This window comes from Heptranchias perlo, chromosome 21 (assembly GCF_035084215.1).
Source record: "Heptranchias perlo isolate sHepPer1 chromosome 21, sHepPer1.hap1, whole genome shotgun sequence".
NCBI classification, from domain to species: Eukaryota; Metazoa; Chordata; class Chondrichthyes; order Hexanchiformes; family Hexanchidae; genus Heptranchias; species Heptranchias perlo.
Genome location: NC_090345.1, coordinates 5,061,660 through 5,089,592, shown reverse-complemented (window position 1 = coordinate 5,089,592; position 27,933 = coordinate 5,061,660). Strand labels below are relative to the sequence as shown.

The 27,933-nt window shown below is 46.0% G+C and overlaps 1 protein-coding gene across 1 annotated transcript; it reads left to right on the top strand.

Moving 5' to 3' along the window:
* Positions 1–1,043: 1,043 nt before the first annotated feature.
* On the top strand, positions 1,044–27,279 carry hps1 (HPS1 biogenesis of lysosomal organelles complex 3 subunit 1). The gene is made up of 17 exons (XM_068002010.1): positions 1,044–1,226; positions 4,030–4,170; positions 5,518–5,660; positions 6,922–7,030; positions 8,290–8,450; positions 9,240–9,333; positions 10,380–10,449; positions 12,653–12,708; positions 13,485–13,652; positions 15,242–15,427; positions 16,004–16,071; positions 16,626–16,757; positions 17,362–17,427; positions 18,124–18,265; positions 19,742–19,855; positions 20,185–20,267; positions 22,005–27,279. The coding sequence occupies exons 1-17, from the start codon at positions 1,110–1,112 to the stop codon at positions 22,165–22,167; spliced, it is 2,013 nt and encodes a 670-aa protein (XP_067858111.1). The 5' UTR covers positions 1,044–1,109; the 3' UTR covers positions 22,168–27,279.
* The last annotated feature ends 654 nt before the right edge of the window (positions 27,280–27,933 follow it).

The following is a 27,933-nucleotide window of genomic DNA, read 5'->3' as shown; positions in this document are numbered from 1 at the left end:
ATCCGCAAATGATTGGCTGTTCAGCGGCGTTACGCGTGACCGATTGGACGAGCCCGTCGATTCGCTGGAAGCCGATTGGATGGGCCTGTGGGGTCACTGCGCAGCTGATTGGCCGAGGCTGGCGGAGTCACGTGGACTTGGTGGGGCGGCTCGAGCTGAATTCGTTTATTTTTCAAATCGACCCCGAGATCGGGGTTTGTGAGCGCGGGGGGGGGAGGCGCGGGACCGGGGACCGTGAGCACAGGGAGGGTCGCTGTCCCCCCGGACACAAGCTAACTTTACCCTTAGGGACTGAGGCTGCTCTATGAGTTAAAGAAAGAAAGACTTGCATTGAAGGGGTAATTGGGGGCGTGAGCTACGGGGGGGTGTTAATTGGGGGCGTGAGCTACGGGGGGGTGTTAATTGGGGGCGTGAGCTACGGGGGGGGGGTTCATTGGGGGCGTGAGCTGCGGGGAGGGGTTCATTGGGGGCGTGAGCTACGGGGGGGGGGTTAATTGGGGGCGTGAGCTACGGGGAGGGGGTAATTGGGGGCGTGAGCTGCGGGGAGGGGGTAATTGGGGGCGTGAGCTACGGGGGGGTTAATTGGGGGCGTGAGCTACGGGGGGGTTAATTGGGGGCGTGAGCTACGGGGGGGGTAATTGGGGGCGTGAGCTACAGGGCGTTAATTGGGGGCGTGAGCTACGGGGGGGGTAATTGGGGGGGTGAGCTACAGGGCGTTAATTGGGGGCGTGAGCTACGGGGTAATTGGCATGAGCTTCGGACGTTAATTGGGGGGGCGTGAGCTACAGGGTGTTAATTGGGGGGGCGTGAGCTACAGGGTGTTAATTGGGGGGGCGTGAGCTACGGGGGGTAATTGGGGGGGCGTGAGCTACGGGGGGTAATTGGGGGGGCGTGAGCTACAGGGGGTAATTGGGGGGCGTGAGCTACAGGGGGCAATTGGGGGTGTGAGCTACGAGGGGGGGGTGATTTGGGGGGCGTGAGCTACGTGGGGGGGTAATTGGGGGTGTGAGCTCCTGTGGGGGCTTGAGCTCCGAGGGGTAATTGGACTGGGTTGAGGGCTGGAGCTGCCCAGTATGGTTTAGCATTGAGGGTTAATTGGGGCCACGGAGATGAAGTGCCTCCTGATTGCCAGTGAGAGCGCCGAGGTCCTCTTTTACTGGACGGACCACGACTTTGAGATGAGCCTGAGGCAGCGATTCGAGAAAATGGTCGAGCAACACGGAGAGGTAAAATGGAGACCACCAGTGGCATGCACTGAAGGCACAGCTATCAGACTGTTGGCTGGGGTATAGTTCGACTGTGCTGCACCCAAGTGGCCACTCTTTATGTGTGAACCCAGAGTGCTGGCAGGATATTTGATTGTGCCACTGACTGCCACTGATTGAGCAGTGATGGGCCTGGGTTTGGCTGATAAAGTGGTGGCGGGTCGATCTCAAGATTTGGCAGGAAGGGGAGCGAGCTGGGAACTGGGGATTGCCGACTTGCCTAGTATGAAATCAGAGCTGGAAACCCCACAGACACCTGGAGGCCCAAGGGGTTCCTGGGAGCGAAATGGAGGCGGTCCTCCAAAACTGTGTTGAACCACCTCAATGATTTGGGGTCGTGTCCCCACCATGCCTTCAGCTTGATCCTTAGATTTTTGTTGGGCAAGGGTGTTAAGGGTTACGGAACCAAGGCAGGTAGATAGAGTTATGGTGCAGATCAGCCATGATCTAATTGAATGGCAGAACAGTGATTGGTCGAAGAATTAGAGGGGAGTTGAGAAGAAATGTTTTCACCCAGAGGGTGGTGGAGGTCTGGAACTCACTACCTGAAAGGGTGGTAGAGGCAGAAACCCTCATCATATTTAAAGGGTACATGGATGTGGACTTGAGATGCCGTAACCTACAAGGCTACAGATCAAGAGCTGGAAAGTGGGATTAGACTGGATAGCTCTTCTTCGACCAGCACAGACACGATGGGCCGAATGTCCTCCTTCTGTGCCGTAAATTTCTATGATTCTATGAACAGGCTCGAGAGGCTGAATGGCCTCCTTTTGTTCCTGTGTTCCACTGGCTCTGCCACTGCTGTTGATCCCTTCCTCACTCAATGTTGCATGTGCTGACACTCCATTTTCCAGCAGGAGTCACTGGATGACAATCAGGAGACTAACTCTAGCAAACCAACCGCTGCCCTGGCCGATATAAGCTGACTCAGCAAAGACTAGGGATCTTCCTAGCCTGTATGGTTCAGTTTCACGCCTGTTGCGTGAGGATAGGGTCAGCCTTGGTTGAGATGCTGAATGCTTGCCCCAGAAATGATTTTCTGTTACCATTGCTCTGTTATGGAGTATTAGGGGAGATTTGTGGGATGATTTCCCCAACCTCTACCTTTTGGGGTGTGAGGGCTTGTTGGGAATGTGATCACCAAGACACACCTTGCACGAAAGGCTAGGAGGGAAAACTAGAGGACAAGTAGCCAGTGCATGTTTTTGAACCAGACTGAGTTTAAGAATGTGGAGCCTAGGTGTCAGCCGTGGCTCAGTGGATAGCACTGTCGCCTCTGAGTCAGAAGGTTGTGGGTTCAAGCCCCACTGCAGAGACTTGAGCACAGAAGCTAGACTGACTCTCCAGTGCAGTACTGAGGAAGTGCTGTGCTGTCGGAGGCGTTAAACCGAGGCCCCATCTGCCCTCTCAGGTGCATGTAAAAGATCCCATGCTGCTATTTTGAAGAAGAGCAGGCGAGGTGTCCCGGCCAATATTTATCCCTCAACCAACATCGATAAAACAGATTATCTGGTCATTATCACATTGCTGTTTGTGGGTGCTTGCTGTGTGCAAATTGGCTGCTACGTTTCCTACATTACAACAGTAACTACACTGTAAAGTTCTTTGGGATGTCCATGAAAGGTGCTATATAAATGCAAGTCTTTCTTTATCTGACATAAATTTCGTGAGCAATGTTAACTCTTTCTCCACAGACGCTGCCTGACTGCTGAGCTTCTCCAGCATTTTCTGTTTTTATTTCAGATTTCCAGCATCCGCAGTATTTTGCTTTTTCTTTCTTTATCTGGCTGGATTGTATGTGGCAAGGAGTGAATTAAATTAAAATACAGCTCCCCGGTGACTGAGTAAATATAGTTGCTAGCCCTGGCAGTTGTTCAGTGCGTGTGAATGAATGTTGGGTGAGGATAGGGTCAGCCTTGGTTGAGATGCACCTCACAGTTAAACTGCCGTCACTTCCTGTGCCTTGTGAATAGTGGGTACTCGAGAGAGGTGAGGGGGCACTGGACACCTGTGGAACCATACTCCATGGTAAGAACATCCCAAAGCGCTTCACAGCCAATGAATTTCTTTGGAAGTGCAGTTACTGTTTAGTAGGCAAATATGGCAACCAACTTGTGCACAATAAGGTCCAACAAACTGGGATAAATGTTAACCAGGACACCAGACGAACCTTTCGAATAGTACTATGGGATCAAACGAGAGCTGGGGCGGCGATCACCTTGTACAAAAGGTAGGTACTGTATAAAATTATTCAGGGCCAGAGTGGTCTCCTGGACTAGTTTCGATCACCTAAGGTAGTCAGAGAGGAATTTGCCAGATTTTTTTCCCTAATCGGCCTGGGTTTTTAATCTTTTTTTTGCTTCTCCCAGAAGATTACATGGCTTTCAATTGGGGTGGGGTAGGCAGTGTATGTATTGTGATACACAAGGCATTGTAGTTGTGTGGGCTGGGCTGAATGGACCAGAGGGTCTTTTCCTGTCTCAGTGTTTTTATCTTTTAAGCTCTGTGACCAGCTAGATGGGGTGTCAGTTTATCATCTCATCTCAAGCACTCCCTCAGCACTGTACTGAAGTGTCAGCCTAGGTTATATGCTCAAGCCTGGAGTGGGGTTTGAACACACAATCTTCTGACTCAGAGCCGAGAGTGCCACCAACTGAGCCAAGCTGATGCTTGTGGGGAGGAGGGAGAAATTGAAAACAAATTTAAAACTGAGAAGGAAGGTGTAACATACATAATACAGGTGCACTGTTTCATGTGTTCACAGGTTCACGCTCCAGCCTTTGAGGACAGCATAAACACACTATTTGCTCCACTTCTCATTTCCTGCATTACCCTGAATGAGAAGATCTCGGACACGTACACCTCTTTTGTCAGTGAGAACAACTACCTCTTCATATTGCACCAGGTAGGGAGTTCAGAGTTCTGTCGACCTATGTAACTTGCTCGGGTTGTGTGCCACGGTCCAAGCTCTGATGGATTTTAAAAGGCACTTTTGTCTGATACGCTTTCAAAACATTTCCTGATAGGTGACTAGTAACAGTGGTTCAATGATGTTGACAATCATCCCTGTTGTTGAACTTTTTAATTTTTTAATATGGCTCCTTGGGAATGGTAACTGAGGGTGGTTGGCATTTGTAGAACGGTACTAAACTAAGGAATCAATCCCTTCAGGAAAGGAGGCAAATTGGCAAGCAAATTTCTTTAAAAAAAAAACCAGGCTGTATCCTGGGTGACTTAATGTGTGTTTTTATGATCATGTGATTTCCCTCACCCCCCCCCCCCCCTCTGATCTCTCCAACTATACGACAGGAGAGCAATCTGGGGATGTTTCAATCCCTCCGTTAATACATCTTCAAACCGTCTGTTTCAGAGTGTCTGACAGTGGCTTGTCAATGAGTTATTCCTACTATTTTTTCTCCCTGACATTGACGAGCTCTCCGCCCTACCTCAGTGTAGCTGTGCTCAGGAACTCAGCAGTTTGAGGTGGAGGAGTAGGTGGGTAATGGAAATATGAACCAATGATCCATCAGATTCACTAGGATGCTGCCTGGTATGAGGAAATACAAATATTAAGAATGACTTGAAAAATTGGGGCTGTTTTAGTTGGAACAGAGGAGATTATGAGATGGCTTAATGAGCTGTTTGGTCCTCAGAATTATTTACATTGCAGACAATGCTAAAATAGGAGGCATATTGTACACCACTCCTCCAACCCCAAATCCCGATCACCTGCTCTGGCAGCCTTCGATTCTTTTCCCCCTCCTTCTAGGCTCTCTCTTTCCTCATCTCCCTATTCCTGCTCTGCTCTCCCCCTACCAGCCTCCGATCTTCCTCCTTGCACCCAAACCTCTAACCGTGCTCCACCTTCCCTCTTGTTCCTCATCTTTGTAACCTTCCTCTACCTTCACTCCCCCCACCCCAGTCATATATTACCATGCCCCTCTGCCTTGCCCCTTTAACACCTTCTGGCCTCCATCATTACATCTTCTCTCGGCCCTGTTCAAATTATCCCTTTCTTTCCAACTGCACTTGGCCTGGACACCTGATGTGCAATGCTATGGGAGATCGACTAGTGTTTATCAATTAGCAGATTGTTTGATGGTAGAATTGAAAGGCTAATGATTTTGCTGTCAAATCAAGGCCGATTGTTGCTTTAAAATGAATCGTTAATCGTTACTCATTTTAACAGATTAAAAGGGATCCTCGAGAGTGAGACTCCTTCATTAATCTGAGTTTGGTTTTCTGATTTCAGTTTGGTGAATGTACATATATCGCGGTGAATGGAGATGGTTCAGAGAACGAAGATGATCTGAGACGGAAGATTTTTGTGTTGAAGAAGATTATTGATATGCGTTTTGGCCTGGTGACACTGGATGCCAGCATCCTGAAGAAAAAGTATGTAACATTGGTTTGTTTGGGGGTTTTTTGGTACAAATTTCTCCCCTCCACTTGCAGACATTCACTCTTTTCTTTGGATCAAAAGCAAAATGCTGCAGATGCTGGAAATCTGAAATAAAAACAGAAAATGCTGGAAAGCTCAGCAAGTCAGGCAGCGTCTGTGGAGAAAGAAACAGAGTTAACATTTCAGGTCAAAGACCTTTCGTCAGAACTCTTTCCTCTGGTATGGTTAGGTGCCAGATGTGAGCCTAGATGGAGAGTTTCAGCAGGCTATTTAACTGTGGGGGCATTGAAGCTGAGACAGATCCTGTCGACAAATATGCACTTCCAGCAAGGGTTGTTGAATTGCCATCAGGATCAGAAGCTTGGTCCATTTTTCCCTTAACCAAAGTGCAATGAGGCCAAATGTAAAACTCCTGTTGTAACCCTATCTGAGATCAGCTGGGTTTGCACAGACCGATGCTGGAGTTTGGACCTTCCTGGTTTGTATGGCTCGAGGATCCCTTTTAATCTGTTAAAATGAGTAACGATTAACGATTCATTTTAAAGCAACAATCGGCCTTGATTTGACAGCAAAATCATTAGCCTTAACCAGCTTTGAGAACTTGGTATCTCTTTTAAGTAGTTATATTAGAAGGTTCTAGGATTGATCCTTGGTCAGTGCTAAGTTCGATTGGTTCAAATGGGCCGCTACAATCCTCTTTGCCTTCACTGCTGTAGTGAAAATAGGTCTCTATACGAACATATGAAAATGATGGGCTGGGAAAGTCCAGCTGGTCCATCAAGCCTGACCCACACTTGTGATGGCTGGAGCATCATGACTGGACACTTCCTACCCGCCCTGCCCCCCCCACCCCGCAGTCATGTAATCTCCTGGGAGAGGCAAAAAAAAGAGAAAAATGCAGGGGCAATAAGAGGAAAAAATGCTCTGGAAAATTTCTCTCTGACCCTCTCAGGTGAGGAGGTATGTATTGTATAATGTGCTGAGTTTCTCAGTGTGTTGAGGATTGTACATGCTGAATTGGGTTTTTGTTTTACTCCTATCTTCAGTTATATTTTGGGGGTTGGGGGAGTGGGAGTTAGCTGCTTCTGTCTTGTGAGTACCTGCTCTGTGTGATTAGCAGGCATAGTATGTTAAGAAGGGTAGTCTTAATCCTTTCAGTCTCGTCCATTAAAACAGTTGCTCGACTCTTTCCAAAGGGTTTGTTGTACCCCCTACAAGTCCTCTCTTACCAAGACCTTTTCTCTGCGTTTTCAGGTTGCGGCCCCAAGGTACAGAGCAACGGTGCAAGGTTTGGAAGATGTTACAAAACATGCTAATCACATACAGCCACCTAAGGGAGGAAGACCAGAGTTTTCTTGTGGAGGTGATGCAACACTGCAACAGTCTGAAGTAGAAATGTTAGAAAGGAACTCAGTTCTGATGAAAGGTCATCAACCTGAAACGTTAACTCTGTTTCTGTCTCCATAAATGCTGCCTGCCCTGCTGAACGTCTTCTGGCATTTTCTGTTTTTAATGTTAGCCAGGAGCTCCCCTGCTGGCCTAGTGGTTAAAAAGCATTGCACTGGGGAAGATAAGGCCACACAGGCCAGAAGGCCAGCGTTTTGATTCCCAGTCTGTGTTGAATCAGCTGACGTTGGCCAGACCACTTGTGACTTAGGGAGGAGTAATCAGGCGTCCTTTGTAGATGATGGGTGAGGATGGGACAGAGCTTGGCTCTGATCCACAGTTGCATAGGCTGCCGACACTTGCTGTCAGAACTGCATTGAATAACGTCCACTAGAGTGAGGCCTTTTTGTTTTTGGGACGTGGGTGAAGCTGGAAAGCTGCATTTGTTGCCCTGAGAAAGTAGTGGTGGGCCTTTTCCTTGAATCACTGCAGTTCTTGTAATAATGGTGCTCCCACAATGGTGACTGAACTTTGTAGCAATTGGTTGGCTTGCTAAAAAAAAAGAAAGAGACTTGCATTTATATAGCGCCTTTCACAACCTCAGGACGTCTCAAAGTGCTTTATCGCCAATGAAGTACTTTTGAAGTGTAATCACTGTTGCAATGTAGGAAACGCAGCAGCCAATTTGGTCACAGCAAGATCCCACAAACAGCAATGTGATAATTACCAGATCATCTATTTTAGTGATGTTGGTTGAGGGATTGGCCAGGATACCGGGAGAACTCCTCTGCTCTTCTTTGAAGTGGTGCCATGGGATCGCTTATGTACATCTGGGAGGGCAGGTTTATCGCTTCATCCGAAGGACGGCACCATTCCCTCAGGGAGGGAAGAAATGATTCAGTGTCCCATTCCTAGTCACTTTGTAGTGATCCCTGCCCTGTTCCAATTCACTATCCAGGAACACCAGTTGTGTGTAATCAGGATCTGACTTGGCTATGACTTCATCTTCATACCCTCTCCTCCCCACCCCACACCTCCCAATGGACAAGTAGATTACTATCCAGGCAAACACATGAAGAATGGGCGTCTGGTTAAAGTGCTGGAAGTGCAGCTACTTACAGACCCATTTCCAGAATGAGCGGCAGCCTTGAGCACTAAGGGAAGATAATTAGGGGAAAAAGGGTGGGATGTAAGGGGAGCTGTGCATCGAGACTGACTCAGTATTTTTGTTGTTAGGCTGTGGAACGCCTGATCCACCCCCAGTTGTGCGAGCAGTGCATCGAGTTCCTGGACCGGCAGGTGGTACAGCAGATAAACAGCAGCATGGAGCGGGCTGATGAGGAGGTGATGCACACCTTTATCCTAGTACACACCAAGCTCCTGGCATTCTTTTCAAGGTGACATGTTTTGTGACAAATTTACACTCTCTCTTTCATATTGAAAGTAAGAATTTCTGTTCCCCAGATGGCTCAGCTGTTTATTGCAGTGAGTAGCTGCACCACATGAACCAGGAGAGTCCCCAGTTAGGTCTCTGACCTGTGCCTAGTTGACTAATTTCAGCTATGGTGCTGGTAGGAGCACTGCAATTGGCCTCAGCACCCCTGGATTGGGAAGGGGATAATTGGCACGGGTTTCTGTTCCTCATTGCCACCCAGTAACTCCTGCTCAAAATACATATGTGTGGTTGTCGGGTGAGACAACGGATCGGACTCTGCTGTGATGCCCTTCCCAAGGTTGAACATTACATGGAGTCTGCAGCACAGAAACAGGCCTTTTGGCCCAGTTGGTCTATGTCGGCGTTTATGGTCTATGTCGGCGTTTATGCTCCACAGGAGCGTCCTCCCACCCGTCTTCATGAATACTCCATTTGTATGTTTAATAAATGAAGGGCAGTCATTTGTGAGAGGTTCTGGTGATCACCTATAAAACTGTACCCCTGCGAGAGTCAGGGTCTTGGAAGACAAGACATGGGGTGGAGAAGGGAAACAATATCAGTCTATTTTGAGGACCTGTTGAGGACATGTCGAATGTTCACTAGATTGAAGGTAGCAAATGTGACCCCGCTATTCAAGATCTTGTAGTGAATGCATGATTAGTGATTCAAATTCAGAATGAATACTTAATATTGATTTTATCACTCAATTGATTTGTTACCCTGAAACTCTTGCTCACTGTTCTATCCACAGTCGTAATGCCAGCTCCCTGAAACCTTCAGACTTGTTGTCCCTCATTCTGATTGCTCAAGATATGTACCCGAGTGATGGCAACCTGATTGGCAAGGTAGGCTTCCCTTTCTGGTTGGCAAACTCTCTTTTAGTCCAAAAGTAGGGGAAGGGAAAGGGTAAAGCCAGAAAATTCAACAAATAAATGACAAACTATTCTGCGTTCTGCCCTGTGAATCTGCACTGACTTCAAAATAAATGCTTAACTCAGAATGATGCTTAAATTCTAGGAGCTGATGGAATCCCATATTTAAATTTAGTCCAGAGTCCTCAAAAGTTTAAATCTTACATACATATTACATCAAATTTACAGCACAGAAACAGGCCATTCGGCCCAACTGGTCTATGCCTGCATTTATGCTCCACACGAGCCTCCTCCCACCCCTTTTCTTCTAACCCGGTCAGCATATCCTTCTATTCCTTTCTCCCTCCTGTGTTTATCTAGTTTCCCCTTAAATGCATCTATGCTATTCTCCTCAACTATTCCTTGTTTTTTTTTTATTCGTTCATGGGATGTGGGCGTCGCTGGCGAGGCTGGCATTTATTGCCCATCCCTAATTGCCCTTGAGAAGGTGGTAGTGAGTTCCACATTCTAACCACTCTTCGGGTAAAGAAGTTTCTCCTGAATTCCCTATTGGATTTATTTAATAATAATCTTTGTGGGTATGGGTCATACGGTGAATTACACGCTGCCCTTTTCACCTCTGGGACTTGGAGCTCAAATTCAGCCCAGACTGATGAAATGAAAGTTCCCTCTCTCTGCCGGCTGTTGGGGGTCCAAATAGTTTTGATAGCATAATCTAGTTCTTGGTGGGGACGGGCCCACCGCTACTAATTTGGCACTAAATTAGTAATCTCACTCCAAAAGACCACTGGATGAATAGTGTGGGAAATGGTGCAGTGGGGGATGCTCTTTTGAGGTTGGGGCTGGCCTGGGAGTGTTCAGTGCTGACACGGATGCCTGAAATGGGAAGTGTTCCATTCCCCAGAACTAACAACCTCTACCTTGATGAGCATAATACAAAAAATAATTATGATAAATGTGTCTAACTCTCTACACAATGGTAACTTAATCTGCAAGTCTGATGCATTGTTTGCTCATAGGATCTGGAGACTACCCCAGTAACTGAAGAGTTTTACACCCCTGAGCTGTTGCCTGGTGCACACGGAGTAGGTATGTATGGACCAGCTCAAAGAACAAATCTCCCCATCAGGACCCTTTCTCCGCTGTGTTGCTCATCGAAAGGGAATCCCAGCACCCATTCCACTTTTTAAAAACCAAACTGCTACAAAGAACTAATGCAAAACATTCCTTAAAACTGTATCGTAATTGAGTCATACTGGCATGGGTGGTCCCATGTTTGATTCCTGGCGTGTGCAGAACTAGCTGATCTCAGCCAGGACAGTAATTGTGGTGCTACAGTAGGTCTGTGCATTCCTCAATTAGTAAGGAGTAAAATCAGTTAGGGTTCCCGCTACAGATTGTTATGGTGCTGGAAAGTGCGTGTGAGGAGTAAAGACAAGATTGGATTTGGTCGTGATACCTTTTTATGGTGAGTTAGGTGGCCAACGGTCACTCTCCAGACCCACCTGAAGGGTGGTCATTTGGGTGAGTGCCAGTGGATGTGGAACTGTACTTCAACAAGGTGTTGACACCTTCATGAGGTGAGCAGGAAAGAAAAATGGTGCAAAGGGTCTTAATGTCCCCTTCTCTGCTGCATTGCACATCAGGGTTGACTGGTGCCTGCTGTCCCACCTCTGCCAATATGGCTGTATAACTGGGTGTTAGTATTTATCCTAGTGACCCTGGATGACAGTCTATATGGTATGTTTTTTGTGAGCTCCGTATTTTTGTATCTAGGGCAAGTGATTTGACATGGTGCAAAATCCCATAAATTCCTACTCTTGTGTGGAGTGCAATTTGCTGCCCGATAACTGCAATTTTGTACAAAAAGTCCTCCATGCAGTGAAAATGCTGCTTTCTGTGTGCACTTATGTCAAGTTATATACTATAGATTTTTTTTGTCGCAGATTGTCACCATAGTGTATTTTTTAATATTTAAATTCTCTTACTCCTCCCCGACCCTGTGTGTTAGGATTATTGTAAACAATTTTACAACACCAAGTTATAGTCCAACAATTTTTATTTGAAATCTACAAGCTTTCGGAGGCTTCCTCCTTCGTCAGGTAAATGTTCAGGAGCTCCTCGAAGCCTACGCATTTATACATATAGAACAATACATGGTGTTTACAGACTGCCCCTGCAACTGCCCGTTGCCAAGGCAATCACCGTGTTCAGACAGAGAGGTGTCACCTACAGAACCCCCGAATACACATTCAACAAAAAAACAAACAGGGAAAAAAAAACAGAGAGAGGCAGAAACATCCGGAAGGCAGAGAAAGCCAGCAAATGACCCATTATATTAAAAACAGATAGCTTTTGTTCGCTGGTGGGGTAACCTGTAGCGTGACATGAACCCAAGATCCCGGTTGAGGCCGTCCTCATGGGTGCGGAACTTGGCTATCAATTTCTGCTCGACGATTTTGCGTTGTCGTGTGTCTCGAAGGCCGCCTTGGAGAACGCTTACCCGAAGATCGGTGACTGAATGTCCTTGACTGCTGAAGTGTTCCCCGACTGGGAGGGAACCCTCCTGTCTGGCGATTGTTGCGCGGTGTCCGTTCATCCGTTGTCGCAGTGTCTGCATGGTCTCGCCAATGTACCATGCTCCGGGGCATCCTTTCCTGCAACGTATGAGGTAGACAACGTTGGCCGAGTCACAGGAGTATGAACCATGCACCTGGTGGGTGGTGTCCTCTCGTGTGATGGTGGTATCTGTGTCGATGATCTGGCATGTCTTGCAGCAGTTACCGTGGCAGGGTTGTGTGGTGTCGTGGACGCTGTTCTCCTGAAAGCTGGGTAATTTGCTGCGAACGATAGTCTGTTTGAGGTTGGGTGGCTGTTTAAAGGCGAGTGGTGGAGGTGTGGGGAAGGCCATAGCGAGGTGTTCGTCGTCATTGATGACATGTTGAAGGCTGCGGAGAACATGGCGTAGTTTCTCCGCTCCGGGGAAGTACTGGACGACGAAGGGTACTCTGTTGGTTGCGTCCCGTGTTAGTCTTCTGAGGAGGTCTATGCGATTTTTTGTTGTGGCCCGTCGGAACTGCCGATCGATGAGTCGAGCGTCATATCCCGTTCTTACCAGGTCGTCTTTCAGAGTCTGTAGGTGTCCATCCCGTTCCTCCTCGTCTGAGCAGACCCTGTGTATTCGCAGGGCCTGTCCATAGGGGATGGCCTCTTTGACGTGGTTGGGGTGGAAGCTGGAAAATTATAATTGCATAACTTCTCAGATTGGTGTGTTTATTTTCCCCCTCTTCAGGAGAGTCGGTGGGGAGCAGTTCGCACTTGTTCCAACTCACTGACTCAGAAATACAGGTAGGTGATAGTAATTTACTGTCTGGGACAACTCTGCTTCCAGCGTCAGTCTATTTGAGCCTAATTAGGATGCCTCTCTGGTAACGTTATGGGGCTGGATTCTACTACCAGCTGTATTGGGCAGCAGTGTTCCCATCGGTGGCCCTTTGAACCTACAGATAGTGATAACAGCTTTTTACAGGACTGGAGTGGTTAAACAGAGAGGTTAGAAACAATGCAGGGAGAAAACAAAATTGTTTCAAATTTGAGAAAGTGGGTGAGTTGGAAAAGGTCTGAAAACAGTAATTCACATGTAGGTCAGCATGTTACTAGCACATACAAAATAGCTTATAGTGAAGGCAAAAGCTAGAATCCAGCTGTAGTAAATCAGAATGGCCTGGGTGATTTCAGCATACGTAAAAGATGCTTCTGCTCCCCCAATGGCCTTGTTGGTAAAGGCCTGTTGTAGCAATAAACATGGAGAAGAAGGTTGCAGGTTTGATTCTTGATTTGACTGGTTAGCAATAGGGCCGTTACAACTGGCCTCAGTGTCCTAAGGTTAGGGAAGCAAAAACAGTCAAGGTTCCTGCTGCTGATTGCTATCCAGTGACTCCCGATGGAAAGCATGTTACATAGCCACACCTTAATGTCCTAGGTTATTGCTATATGATGGTGCTATCACTTGTAAGTTGCATTTTCTGTCTCCAAACTCCTGTTTCTCTTTCTCCTTCCTTTTGAGTGTTGATGTGTGCAGGAAGTGGCCATCACAAGATAATGTCCTGTTTCCTGATGTCTAGGTTGCAGAAGACACACTGCAGGCACTTGAATCTCTCCCTTCAGGGGGCTCTGTCCCTAAAAAGGTTTTCCTGGATGCCAATTTAAAGGATAATTACTGCCCCATGATGCCTCACAACATGTATTGCATGTCCCTCTGGCCTGGGATCTCTCTGGTGCTGCTTACAAAGGTGAGAATAACACACCTGTAATATATTAAATTTGCTATGTATGTTTTACACTCCTCATTTGGGCTTCGCCACTGTGACAGTCACTCCAGCTATAAATTTCTGTCATTAGATGGAGTTTCTGAAGCTGTGGATCCTCATACTTGTACTTAAAGCAGCTCTACTCAGATAATCTCACAGCTCTAGGACACTGCCAACATTCCTAATCTTCTTCCTGGAGAACTAAGTGTGAGACACTGCTCCCCATGTTCTACCTCTCTTGCTTCAGTTTCCTCCCCTTTCTATGTTTAAAATGATTCATGAAACCTTTGAGTGGTGTTCTCACAGAAATTGATTTTTGCATGCTGAATGAAACGCCACCGTATGTAGAATTACAACGGAAGCAGTCCTTTCAGCCCAACTGGTCCGTGTTGTTTATCCTCCACACCAGCAGTATCCTAATCCCATGTGCCTGCCCTGATCCCATATCCCTTTATCCCCCACTTTCCTTCAACCATCAATCTAACCTATTCTTAAAAGTTGGCATGGTCTCTCTCTGCTTCAATCGCGAACTCTGGTAATACATTCCACAGTCTCTCAATCCTGTGTTTTATAAACAATAAAGTTTCTCCTGCTCTTTGTCCTGTATGCCTTGCTTTTAATCTTGTATCTATGTCCCTTCGTTGTGAACCTTAACCACTGGAAACAGTCTATATCTTCTGTCCCATCACTTTGTAATTGTAAACACTTATGAAATCACTCCACAATCTTCTCTGTTCTGACCATTACGGCCCAGTTTTTCAAATCGTTCTTTGTATTTCCTCATACCAGGCAGCATCCTCGTCTGCATTGTACCCTCTCTATTGCCTCAGTGGCCTTCCTATAGTGTGGAGCCCAAAACTGCACACAATACTGTAACTCAGATCTGCAGCTGCATACTTGTACCACTAGATGGGGCTCCCGCTCCAGAAACTGCAGATCTTCATAACCTGTCTTTGCAGCCTCATTAATGCAGCGCCATGTGAGAGTCATCAGTTTTTATATAAAAATGGAAAATGCTGAAAACACCAAGCAAGCCAGTCAGCATCTGGAAGCAAAACTTTGGTTCTGAAGGGCTGTACCTGAAAGTTGACCCGTCATTTACTATCAGGCGTGGACTTAACAGCATTTTCAGTTTTTCCTTTTATCTCTCCACATTTCAAAAAAAAATTAGCAAACAATTAAGACCCTCTTAGCGCCCTGCTGCACTCAACTGGGAGAACAATGAATGAAACGCAACACTACATAATAGAAAAACTATTTAATTTAGCAAATAATTTTGGACTGTTGTATGGAGATGGTGGTCTTCATTGCAAAGATAAAACAACTCTCCAAGTTCCCAGTGCTGGTCTTGCCTTTTTATTTTATGGGTTCTTGGTTTGAATTGGTAGGGTAGGAGGATGTGTAAAGGAATAGTGGGGAGCTGAACGTGTGCTGAAAGAGCAACTTCAAAGTCTAATATATTTCCATTTGAGTCATGCAGAATGAACTGGGCACTTTCACAACTCTAGCTCTGATGGTGGGATTATTTTATCGTGACTACTTCTGCGTACATTTTGTTTCCTTTCTGGCAGCACCCATCCAGTCACGTTGCGGTGTCTTTGTATCAGCTCTTGGATGCATTCACTGTCCTGGAGGCCAAACTGAGTGACAGCCAGGAGTTTGGACACACGTCTCGCCTTTACCCTAACATGTCCAACCTGCGGCAGAGGATGGATAAATTCATAAAGCCTGTCGGAGTCCGGGAGCGGCAGGTGAAGGTGTGCAGTGATGATTTGTTATTGGGAAACCTTGGTGAAGGGCCATGACCCATAGTGCAGGACATTGTGCAAGGTTGAAGAGAGTAGGAGGGTAAACCAAGCAAATCAAGGAGTTGTGGTTGGGTAACTCTAAGCTAGAGTTTTAAAAGTCTATAAAATGTAGGAGAAAAGAATGATATGAGTGAGGGAAAGATTTCTACTGTTTTAAACTCCTGCAAAAGACTGAGTCATATTATGTTTGGATGCTGCAGTTCACTGACAGCTTTGTATATTGTGTTGGGAGCCTCCAGTTCTCTGACAGCACTGTATATTGTGTTAGTACCCTTCAGTTCACTGACAGCACTGTATATTGTGTTAGGACCCTGCAGTTCTCCGACAGCACTGTATATTGTGTTAGTACCCTGTTAACTGACAGCACTGTATAATGTGTTTGGAGCCTCCAGTTCACTGACAGCACTACACATTCTGTCGGAATCCCTTTAGTCTGTTCAGGTTGTAAATATTCTTTTCGCAGTTTGTGCTTTTTGTGGCAAGAAATTGTAAAACGTGATCTGTATTGTTCAATGTTTTCCGTAGCTGCTGTCTGCCTGGGTGGACTTCAAGAACAAAGCATTTTCCAAACTTGACGCTGGAAATCCTCAAGAGTGAGTACGGATGGAAGGGAAGTTTCTTTTCTATATCTTTTTAAATGTAACCCAGCCCCTGTTTGTTCAAACGCCAAGGGTGATGACGATTCTATCACTCAGTAATTTGAATGCAAAAATCAACCCTACATGATGTTGTTGTACAGTCCTGTCGAAGGGGTGTCGTCAGGCTTATGCTGCTGTGGAAGGAAGTAACAGCTGAGCCCAATCCTGCCTTCATCTAATGTCCACTCGCATGCCCTTTCCAGCAGGGGCACTGACTGGTGATGAAGATTGACGACTTAGGCTAATTTCCCCCTCCCTAACCAGGGGCACTGAGGCTAATTGTAGTGCTCTTACTGCATACCCTGGCTCAAATCACCCGAGAGCAAACAGAGACCCTGTGATCTGTACAGTTCAGTTAGCGTGAAGGTAAGCTTCAACTTTTTTGCAAATGGAATTACTGGTTATTGGGGTTAGGTTCTCAAGTGTATGGGTTTTTGTTTTTTCCTGGAGTAGTCTTGTATATCTGCAGTGTTTTTATTTTATCTTAATGAAGATTTGTTGTGTTGCAGACTCTTGCAGGCCTGTCGGAATGTGAAGAGCCAGCTTTGTTTGGTGTATCAGCAGTATTTTCTATTGAAACCTTCAGGGGATTCTCAGCACTTATCTGTGAACCTACAGGCCAAGATACTAAAAATTGTTCAGTACGTATTACTATGAATGGGTGGAAGGATGAATTTAATCAATTGACTTTATTTTGCGTGCTGAGTACTCTGGAGACAGATGGGTACTCGAGATTCCTTCCCCATAATCACTCCCCATTGAGGAGTTGAGATGACGTTGGACTGGAAGGCAGAGGCTTGAAATGTTTGGAACCGCTATCTGCACCCGCGATCAAATCACTTCAAAGAGCTGGCAAAGTCACGATGGGCCGAATGGCCTCCTCCTGTGCTGTATGATTCTGTGACTTTTTTATATAGTATGTACTATGGAATTCATGGAATAGTTTTATTTTATTTCATTCTTTAAGAATTACCATTGTAGATGCATGATGGATGTTGGCTGGGAAGTTCAATGAAAGACTAATATAATCACTGAATTTGGAAAATCTGCGGTGATTAACAGAAAATGCTGGAAATGCACAACAGATCAATGGGCATCTGATAGGATCACATTTTGGGAGAGACCACTTGTATAGTGTAACTAATGGGCATTATGTAATTAGACCAGGTATGAGGGTACTGGATGTGTGTCCTGAGACGCCTATGTTTTCATGTTGCATGATGTCTCTTTTGCTTGACCCTGCAGGGAGAAGCTGATGGACTGGAAGGATTTTCTCTTAGTAAAGAGCAAGAGGAACACCACCATGATCTCATATCCTTGTTCAGCACCATTATCTGTTAAAGATGAATTGTATCCCTTTTTTAATTTGCTTACAAGCATAATCTCTTCCAAATCCCAGGTTTGATCTCATGTTTGAGCACATAATCTAGGCTGACACTCCCCGCGCAGTACTGAGGGAGTGCTGCACTATCGGAGATGCCGTCTTTTGGATGCAACGTTAAACCGAGGCCCCATCTGCCCTCTCCGTTGGACGTAAAGTATCCCATGGCACTATTGGAAGGCGAGCAGGGGAGTTCTCCCCTTTGTCCTGGCCGATATTTATCCCTCAGCCAACGTCACTAAAACAGATTATCTGGTTGTTATCTCATTGTTGTTTGTAGGACCTTGCTGTGTGCAAATTGGCTGCTGTGTTTCCTATATTACAACAGTTACTACACTTCAAAAAGTACTTAATTGGCTGTAAAGCGCTTTGGGATGTCCTGAGGCCGTGAAAGGTGCCAGCGACGCCCACATCCTGTGAACGAATAATAAAAAAAAATCAATGCAAGTCTTTCATACTTCTTACTGAGTCACGATGAATTCATTCATAGCTTCAGAACATTAAAGCTGAACCAAGTTTATTTACCCTCACCACTATTGCTTGATTTTGGTAAACTTTTGTTTTGTCGTAACATTGTGAACCTTGTACAGTTAATCCTTTTTGGTTGTCCTTAACTCGGATTATACTTACCTGCAAGATTTCCCTGGACTGATTCATTTCATCTACGTGGATAGAACAGTGGGCCAAATGATTGCACCCTCCTTAAACATGTCAGGGAAATCCACTGAGCTGGGGAAAGGGCCAGTGGCTGCATTTATCAAAAGCAAGGTATTATTAGCCCTTTAGAAAGCTGGAGGAGAACAGGCTGCCTATGGGACTGCTGTACTTTTGTTTGGGTGAATTTTTGTGCTGGACAAGTGGTGGGAATTGAAGCACTTTTTCCATTTCAAATCACATTGAGCATGGTTAAATTTCCTCTATTCTGTCCCAACAACATGCCTTAGCTGAATGTGGCCAACTATACCATTGCGCTATTTTTCCTACACCTGCCATCCCATTGGCCCTCTGAATGAGATTACTAAAGTAGGGGCATTTTTTTGTTGATTAGGAACTGAATTGTGTTTGCCCATCTCATTTCACAACAGTTTACAGCCATAAGGTTGTGGAGACTCTTGCTGTTATTCTAGGCTGGATTTAAACTAGGCTCCAGAGTTGAAAGGCCAGTGTCTTAACCCACTGTAGTACCCAGTTCCCTTAAGAGGGTTGTACTTAAACAATATGCACTAATGTTCTCTCTTTCAAATGAATGTCCTCTGCCGGGAGTAGGGTGCTATTGTCTGAAATGTAACTGGTCAGGTTTGGGTTGGATCAGTGTCCCATAGATTAATTTAATTGTCTTTATGAATGGGGGAGAAATCTCAGGGGTAATTTCCATCGGCCTACTGATTTTCAATGTTAATGGTGCAGTGGTGGGCAGAAAATTTGGAGAGAAAGAATCTTACTGCCCGAGACCCACCCCTTGCTATTTTCGAATGGGCCTCCATTTCGTATTTAGGACCCCAATGCAATTTTGAGTTTTCACTGGGCAGAGTGCACACTGTGAAAACCTTGTCAAGTGGAACTGAAGGTAGAGCAGCCAAACCAGCGATCCTTAAATGGACTGCTGGAGGCTGCTCTGAAGACATTGAAGGTCAGTTCATTTTTTGATGCTGCCGTTCCCTCCGCAACTCCTCCGCCACCGCCAATCTCCCTGGCAGTTTGGCTCCGCGGGGGAGCTGCTGGATTTCCCACTCCCCCTGATTGATGAACTGCTTGTTGGGCGCTTCAGCTTTAATGCTGGCAGCTCAACGATCGGACCCCCCACTGATGACGTCTGATGCGATCATTCGCTCCCCCTCCACCTCAGTGTTATCTACTCGGAGGCTTCCTGTTTACCTTGTGTCCTCTGTGCTTGGTTCTAAAGTAAGCTTTGTCAGTGATCTTGTGCGGTCTTATTTTGGGACTTTTGGCAAATGGCAATAGAAATAGTCAGTGTGCTTTTGGCCTTAATGTCTGCAAGTCTTCCCCCTTGTTTGCAAAATGTCTTACTGAGTAATAGTCTCATGTATTTTTGACCTATCTTGAGGTTACTACTCAAATGTGGTCATATATACACAGGCCCCCTTTATGTGCTTGTAACACATCCCTCTGATCTGTGCCATTGTCATTGTCCAGCCAGTGTAATTGCGGTTTGTTAAATATTTCATTGCATTGTATGCGTTTATATGGGAATGTTTTTAACTAAAGGTCTTTCTGTATTGCTAGATGTGGTCTCTGGTTGGTATGGGACGCCGATACTTGCAGAAGGGATATACCACGCTCACATTCCGAGATGGAGACTACTACTGCTGTTATTTCCTCTGGTTTGAGAATGAAACTGTAGGTATCTTTTGTAATCAGTGTATTAATGAAGTATGGAGTAAACCATGCAGATACAATCTACAGAGAACTTGTGTGCGCTTACAACTCCTTCACAGGGCTGTGCAATTGTACCTTCAGGAGGGGGAAGGAATTTTTTTTAAAAAATGCATTAGGCTGGCATGGTTTCCCACTTAAGTAATCTCATTCCAACAGGCCCCTAAAATGACTCTTTTGCCTTTGGATGAAATTTCTGTGTATCCCTTCTCGTGTTGTTGTGCTGTTCTTGCATGGTGGCCTTTGTCTGTGAGATCCCTAACCTACTGTGTTTTTTTGATTCTACACATTAGGGATACAAGTTACCAGTTATAGAGCTGCCAGTGCTATCTGACGACTCTGCCCCCATTGGGATGTTGACTGGAGACTATTACAGGTACAAAATATTTGCAAGACCTTGTTTAGCTACAAAGTGTACAGTTGAGGCGGGGTGGAAAGTCTGAAGCATTTTTATATACGCCCTAATGGATATGGATATGGAAATGAAGTACACTGGAATGCTGTGGTGAATGCGCTGAAACATCGACATGTTGTGCCAGAGCAGAATGCAGGTTTTGTACCCGCAATTCTGGATTTATATTTCTGCTGTGGCATTGTAGGCAGGCATCAAGCGGAGATCAGCTGCTTCTCCACAGAGAAGAAAGGGAAACCAGAGGAAAACTTCCCCCCCTCCCCAGGCCACACTTTTGCAGCCTCCCATCTCTCAAGTCCCTCCATGCTAGAACGTCTTAACCTCTCCGTGGGAAATATTGAGAGACCTGAAAATAAACCACCCAAGAATTTGAAGCCACCCCGAAAGAGGGGATAATAAAACAGATAGGCGAGAGGGAATAAACATGGATTTATGGGAGGGAAGTCTTTGAGGCCATGACCTTGGTGATTTCAGCAATTCACCAAAAAACAAATGATATGGGTAGTTTGGGAAGGTGAACCGATGAGCGGTAATGGTGGACAAATGGGTAAGGAGACTAGGGAAGAGAAATAAACAGTGGGAAAATAAACTAAACTGGACTGCAGGACACAATGTAGGAAAGGGATCTGGAGTATTGATGGATAGCTCACTGAAACCAATAGTGCAGTGTGCAGCAGCAGAAAGGAAAGCTAGTCAAATCTTGGTTTGTATAGCCAGAGGAAGAGAGCAGAAATCCCAGGAAGTGATGAGTCTGTATAAGGCCCTGGTCCTGCCACACCTGAAGTATGGTGTGCAGTTCTGGTCACGGTACTACAACTAGGTTCGCCAGGCATTGGAGGCAGTGCAAGAAGTGTCAGTCGAACTGATGCCTAGTTTAAGGTATCTGAGCTGGGAGGAGAGGTTGAAAGGCATGTGGCTCTTTATTCTGGAGAAGTGAAGACCCATAGGAGATATTTAAGTATTCAAGATTTTTAAGGGATCAGGTAAATTGAACCCTGATAACATGTTCAGTGTTCCTGGTAATATTGTCTCAATGATTTGGATAAGGATATTAATAGAACTATTCACACAAGTTTGCAGATGACACACACATGTGCACAGGATTGGGAATTTAGACCTGATCAATAGGTTGCAGATTGGTTTAGATACGTTAGCGGACTAGGTGTGGCAGATGTCCTTTGATGCTGGGGTTCTGATGATCTGTCCTGGAATAGTACGTAGAAAACCCTGGGAATACACAGTAGAGCCATCAGCATCTGAAAAGAGAAAAAGATAGGATGATGTTTTGGGTAGAAACCCTTTTTGTCAGAACTGACAATGAAGAGTATCAAACAAAACCAAGGGGAGTTGGTCAAATATACCAATGACAGAAGCAGCTCAAAAGCAAAATACCGCGGATGCTGGAAATCCGAAATAAAAACAGAAAATGCTGGAAATACTCAAGGCAGGCAGTATCTGATGCTGCTTGACTTGGAGTATTTCCAGCATTTTCTGTTTTTTTTCACAGAAGCAGCTTAATAGCCTTTAGGGTTTATTTGTGGGATAGTATAGGTCTGGTAACAACTTATTACTCTGGTAAATAATACTCAGCTTCTTGCATATATATTCTCTATATGGATGTTGGCTTATATGATGGTGTCACACACACACATGATTGTACAATATGGGAGTCATGTAACCTGTTGACTGCCTCTTCCTCAGGAAGCTGCTGCGATATTATGGCAAGAACCACAGTTTGGAGATGATAAAGTGCTTTGAGCTGCTAACTATCCACCTGGGTGTCATTCCTACAGAGTTCGTCATTCAGCAATGCTCTGATCTGGCACGCAAGTTGTGGGAACCCTCACGCATCCCTCTCCTCTAAAACAACAGCAAAAGAAGGATCACAGGAAATTTGGAGAGGGCTTTCTGTGATGGAGAGGTCAGATATTAATGGGGAGGGCTGACCCTTGTAAAAATTGCCGTTCATTCGAAATAAGGCTGGATATTTGATTTCTTGATTTATACCAGGGACCTTGATAAGCTCACTGACTGTGACAGGAATCCCAATTCTATATAACCCTCTAGCCTTGGGCTACTAAACTTCAAGCTTTGGACTCCTGTCTCAATCCTCACTGCAACAGTGGTGTCTGCTCCAAGCCCCATCTGGCAACAGTATTTGAAATCTTTATCCTGTAGATATCACGGCCTAGCGTTTCCGCTGGTTATATCAGCACGATCCGGGCGCAATTGGCCAAATCAGCGCAAGAGATCGTGGAATTTTAAGCATAAGTGAGTTAGGCCCAAAACTCACATGATCTTTTATGCTGGTTTAAAAATCACTGCGCCCGAAGCTGGCCCCGCCGCCAAATCGAAATAATGAGGATGGCGAGTTTCTGCCGATTTCGGCCATTCGAGGAGGGTTGTCAAATTGCAATCGTTTTTTTCTGGCGCACAGGCACCAGCAGGCACCCATTGTTGTGTGATTCCAGCCTTCCTGCAGTGACCAATCATTTCAGCAAATACTTTAGTAGTTAAATTAAGCTATATACATTTATATTTGAGAAATAGTTAAATCTATTATAACCTTATTATAGTGCTTGGAGTTTCCACTTTGACCATTTTTTTAAAAGTTAAAATCTAGTTTAAATTCACACCTTGAGTAGACAAAATGGTGCAATTTCTCGCTATTGCACTCTTTATAATGCTGAAAGAGGAGAGAGTGCTCCGGAGGCTTGAAGCCTGCAGGCTCGAGGCACGAGTGAGGTTATACAGGAGGAGAGTTCACCCCACTCGAATGTACAGGTCCTTAATGAGTTACGAGGAGATGTCGGAGGAGCTGGTTATGGGCCGCCTACGCTTCACCAGGTCTGCAATCGGCCAGGTCTGTGATTTACTGAGGGAGGACCTGAGGCCTCAATCAACACCCAGCGCGGCCATCACAGTAGACATGAAGGTCACAACGGCTTTAAATTTTTATGGGTGCAGCTGGTTCCAGATGTCGACGGAGGACCCGTGCAGGATCAGCCAAGGAGCAGCGAAGGCTAGCATCCGGCAGGTGACACATGCCCTGTTCCGCAGGGACAATGACTTCCTTAAATTTGAATTGACACTTGCGGAGTAATGGCAGAGGTCACTTTAGTTTTACCGGATAGCTGGCTTAGAAAAGATACAGCACAGAAGGGGGCCATTCGGCCCATTGTGTCCGCCCTGGCTCAAAGAACAACCAGGTGCCCATTCTAATCCCACCTTCCAGCACCCGGTCCATAGCCCTGCAGCCTACAGCAATTTAGGTGCAGGTCCAGATACTTTCTAAAAGAACTGAGGGTCCCTGCCTCTACCACCAATTCGGGCAGCGAATTCCATACACCCACCACTCTCTGGGTAAAAAAGTTTTTCCTCGTATCCCCTCTAATCCTTCCACCAATCAGCTTAAATCTATGTCCTCTAGTTCCTGAACTCTCCGCTAGGGGAAACAGGTACTTCTGTCTACTCTATCTGGGCCCCTCATAATTTTGTACACCTCAATCAAGTCTCCCCTCAGCCGCCTCTGCTCCAAGGAAAACAACCCCAGCCTATCCAATCTCTCCTCGTAGCTGCAATTCTCAAGCCATGGCAACATTCTTGTAAATCCTCTCTGCACTCTCTCTAGAGCAATTACGTCCTTCCTGTAATGTGGTGACCAGAACTGCGCACAATACTCCAGCTGTGGCCTTACCAGCGTTTTATACAGTTCCATCGTTGCATCCCTGCTTTTGTATCCTATACCTTGGCTAATAACGGAGAGCATTCTGTATGTCTTCTTCACAACCTTATCTACCTGTACTGCCTTCCCCCTCACAATTGCAGTATCTCCCCCCTCACAATCCCAACATCCTTGGAGTATTGGCGCTCACTCACGTGGCACTGAAGGTCACCCGTGAAGACTCACAGAGCTACCTGAACAGGAAGGGATTCCACTCCCTTAATGTTCAGGTACTGAGTGATGCCTGTCTTCGAATCCTGCATGTGAATGCAATGCAAGCTGGACCGACTCACGATACCTTCATAGTAAGGAACTCAGTCGTAGCCCACATATTCGGAGAAGGTGGTCGGCCTAATTGGGGACAAGGCCTACTCTCTTCTGCCATGGCCGATGACACCATTTCAGGCACCACAGACTGAGGTGAAATTTAATGAGGCCGAAGTCTCCATCAGGCAGGTTGTGGAGAGAACCATTGGGGTGTTGAAGAGCTGCTTCAGGTGTTTGGACAGGTCTGGGGGTGCACTGCAGTATTCCCCAGAGAGTGGCCAGGATTATTTTAGTGTGTTGCGCCCTGCACAATTCTGCTCTGGAACAAGGTCTGGACCTGGACGTCCCAGGGGAGGAACCGGTCGAGATGAATGTTTTGCCACGGGAACCAGAGCCAAGGGGATGCTGAGCCTGTACAGGAGGCAACCACTCGACAGGGCAGGTCTGTCACAGCATAGCTTCACATAATGACTCTCACTTCATGCCCCCTTCCCCTGTGCTGAGAGCACAAGAAGACTCGGACACTGTTAAATTAAAAATCAAGAGATTTATTACAATCTCCAATTGTTAACTGTTAATGCTATATGAATAGAAAGTTAAACTACTTTTGCAGTTCAAAAATGTAGCTAAATTTATTTCTTCTTCCTATTTCTTTACATCAAACGTTGATTTCCCCCCCACCCCCCCGTATTAAAAATTTGTAACATTTTATAATCAAGAGTAGGAAGATTTATTCAACATTAAGAAAAGTACAAAGATAAAACTTCAACAATTATTCAAAAAATGCAAACAAGAAACTCTAACAACTATTCAAAAATGTTAACATTATAAACATGCAAACAATGAAACTAAACAATGTTTCAAAAAACTCTGTCAACGCCCCCCTTGGACGACAAGGAGGAGAAAGTGGAGGTAGTTGAGCTAGGAATTAAATTCCCCCAACTTGCTCGAGGTATTGTGCTTGGCCCCCGTGCCCAGACGAGCTCTTCTACCTGCTGCCCCCCTGCGTTGTTTACCACCCACTGTGGATGGTGTGGTGAAGGAATGTAGGTCTGATGAGCCATGGGCCTGTGACACACCGACTCTTACGGCCGGCTGTCTGCTCCTGGAGCAGGGATGCTGCTGCCTGCATCCCAGGATTGAGATCCTGAGCTGCCTTGTGCGGCCTGCTGTGTGTAGCTGGCAGTGTGCCTGCTGCTGTAAGGCTGGAGTCCAGGGTGGTGCTGCCACCGATGGAGGTGAAAGCATAAGCCACGTGGACCCTATGCTCCAACGCACCAGTGCGGAGTTCACCGACAAACTCACCAGCCATTTTGATGGATGGAATGATGGCAGCTGCGAAGCCCCGCAAGATCTCGTTGACCGACTGTAAGCCATCTCTTAGAATGACCTCCAGTCTGTCTCTCCTAAGGCCTGAACTGTAGAAGCCTGAACCTCCATCCAGCTGGAGGCCCTGACGACTTCTTCATTGTACAATGGAGCCCTGGCTTTCCGTCAGCCGCTCATCCCAGGACACTGGCTGCCTTCTGAAGCCAGGGCCCCCTCCCTCCATCTCCCACTGGGCCTGCTGCGCCTCACTTTTTCCCACGCACTCACCCCACCTCCTCCTCTGAGCCGCCCTCCTCTGACTCCTCCAGCGGAACTGCCTTCGATCTTTTAGCTGCGGGTAGAAAACCAGACGATTAGAATGTTTCTATGGCCGGGAGTAGGTGTGGGTGGCTGCCGTCTGCCACTGTCCTGTACGGAAGCGTTGAATGGCCAAAGGGTAGCTACTTGCCAGACTCTCCAAACCCACCTCGACCACAGCCATAGCCACGATGGTGTACCGTTCCAGCAGCTCCCCGCTGCCCTCTGCTCATGGGGTGGGGAACACCCTGAGGCAACATCCCTTCTCGTTTCATGGTCTGTGCTGCGGTAGTTCATCTCAATGGGGGCAGCAGCAGTGGTGCTGAATTGAGCCCTCATGCTGCTACTTGGCATCTGGGTTTAGGGATGTTGGCCACTTGGGTCAGGCACCCATGGAACCGTATCCCAGCCAGAGTCTGTGCTTTCAGGAAGAGTTGGGGCGGAGGGGGGAGAGAAAGAGGAAGATGAAGATGAGAGTAGTACTTCTTTACCCAGAGAGTGGTGAGAATGTGGAACTCGGTACCACATGGAGTAGTTGGGGCAAATAGCATTGATGCATTTAAGGGGAAGCTAGATAAGTACATGAGGGTGAAAGGAATAGAAGATTATGCTGATAGGGTGAGATGAAGTAGGGTGGGAGGAGGCTTGTGTGGAGCGTAAACACCCGGTGCATAGACCGTTGGGCCGAATGGACTGTTTCTGTGCTGTTAATTCTGTGTACTAACTTGTCAGCGAGTAGAGGTTCCTCTGTGTGCTACTTTTACCTAACGTTAATCTTTTTAAAAATAAATTTGACCTGAAAGCATTAGCCAATCTATAAAATAGAATACAGTAGATGAGATTTCGAAAACTAACAGAAAATGCTGGTAACATTCAGCAGGTCAGGCAGCAGCTGTGGAGAGACCAGTTAACGCTTTCTTCAAAACTGAGCAGTTTCTACTCTCAGATGTTGCTACCGTGTTCGGTAAATATTACACTAAATTAAATTATCATCTCTACAAAGCACGCTTAAAAATGGCTCTATAGAATTGCCTTTTGTGAACTTTGACTCCTCGACTCTTGAATATTGGACAGGGGAGCCTGAAATGGACTCCTTGTTTCAGATGTAACAATGATTTAACCCCCCTTCTAGACTTCATGCTTTATAAACTTTAACTTTGCCCCCTCCCTTGACCTTTTGTACTGCTGAAGTTACGTTCAGAGAAAAGGATCTGCCAAATTGTGGCCACAGAAGCTTACGTAGGCTGGAAGGTGAAAGACATTTCACATGTGCTACATCTGTATAATTTTATTTTACTTTACACCAAAGGTATTTAAGCTATTTTAACTTTATGGAATTAAATGTTATTGTTTAAGTGGTACCTGACTGGGGACCTTGTTCTCTAAATTGGTTTCTTACTCCTCTTGATTCTTTTTTACTTTCAATTGTAAGTCTATGTCACAATGTGGGAGTGTTTGACCATTTTTCTACAGATAAAAGAACTTGCATTTATATAGCACGTTTCCCATCCTGAGGACATCATAAAGTGCTTTAGAGCCAATGAATTGCTCTTGAAGGGTAGTCACTGTTTTATAGGCAAACGTGGCAGCAAATTTGCACGCAGCAAGATCCCACACACAGCATTGAGATAAATGACCAAATAACCTGGTGATTGAGGGATAAATGTTGGCAGGACACCAGGAGACAAAAAAAAAGAGCTCTCCTGCTTTTGAAAAGAGCCGTGAGCTCTTTTACTTTCACCTGAACAGGCAGACAGCACCCCTGTTTAACATCTCATCCAAAATAGGGCACCTCCAACAATACAGCACTCCCTTGGTACTGCAATGAAAGTATCAACTTCAATGTTGTGCTGAAGTCTCAGAGGGGGGCTATAAAGGATCTTAAAGGTTATTAATAAGCTAATGGAAGATAAGAACATAGGAAATAGGAGCAGGAGTGGGCCATAAGGCTGATCTACCTCAACTCCACTTTCCCACCCTATCACCAAATACCTTGATTCCCTTAGTATCCAA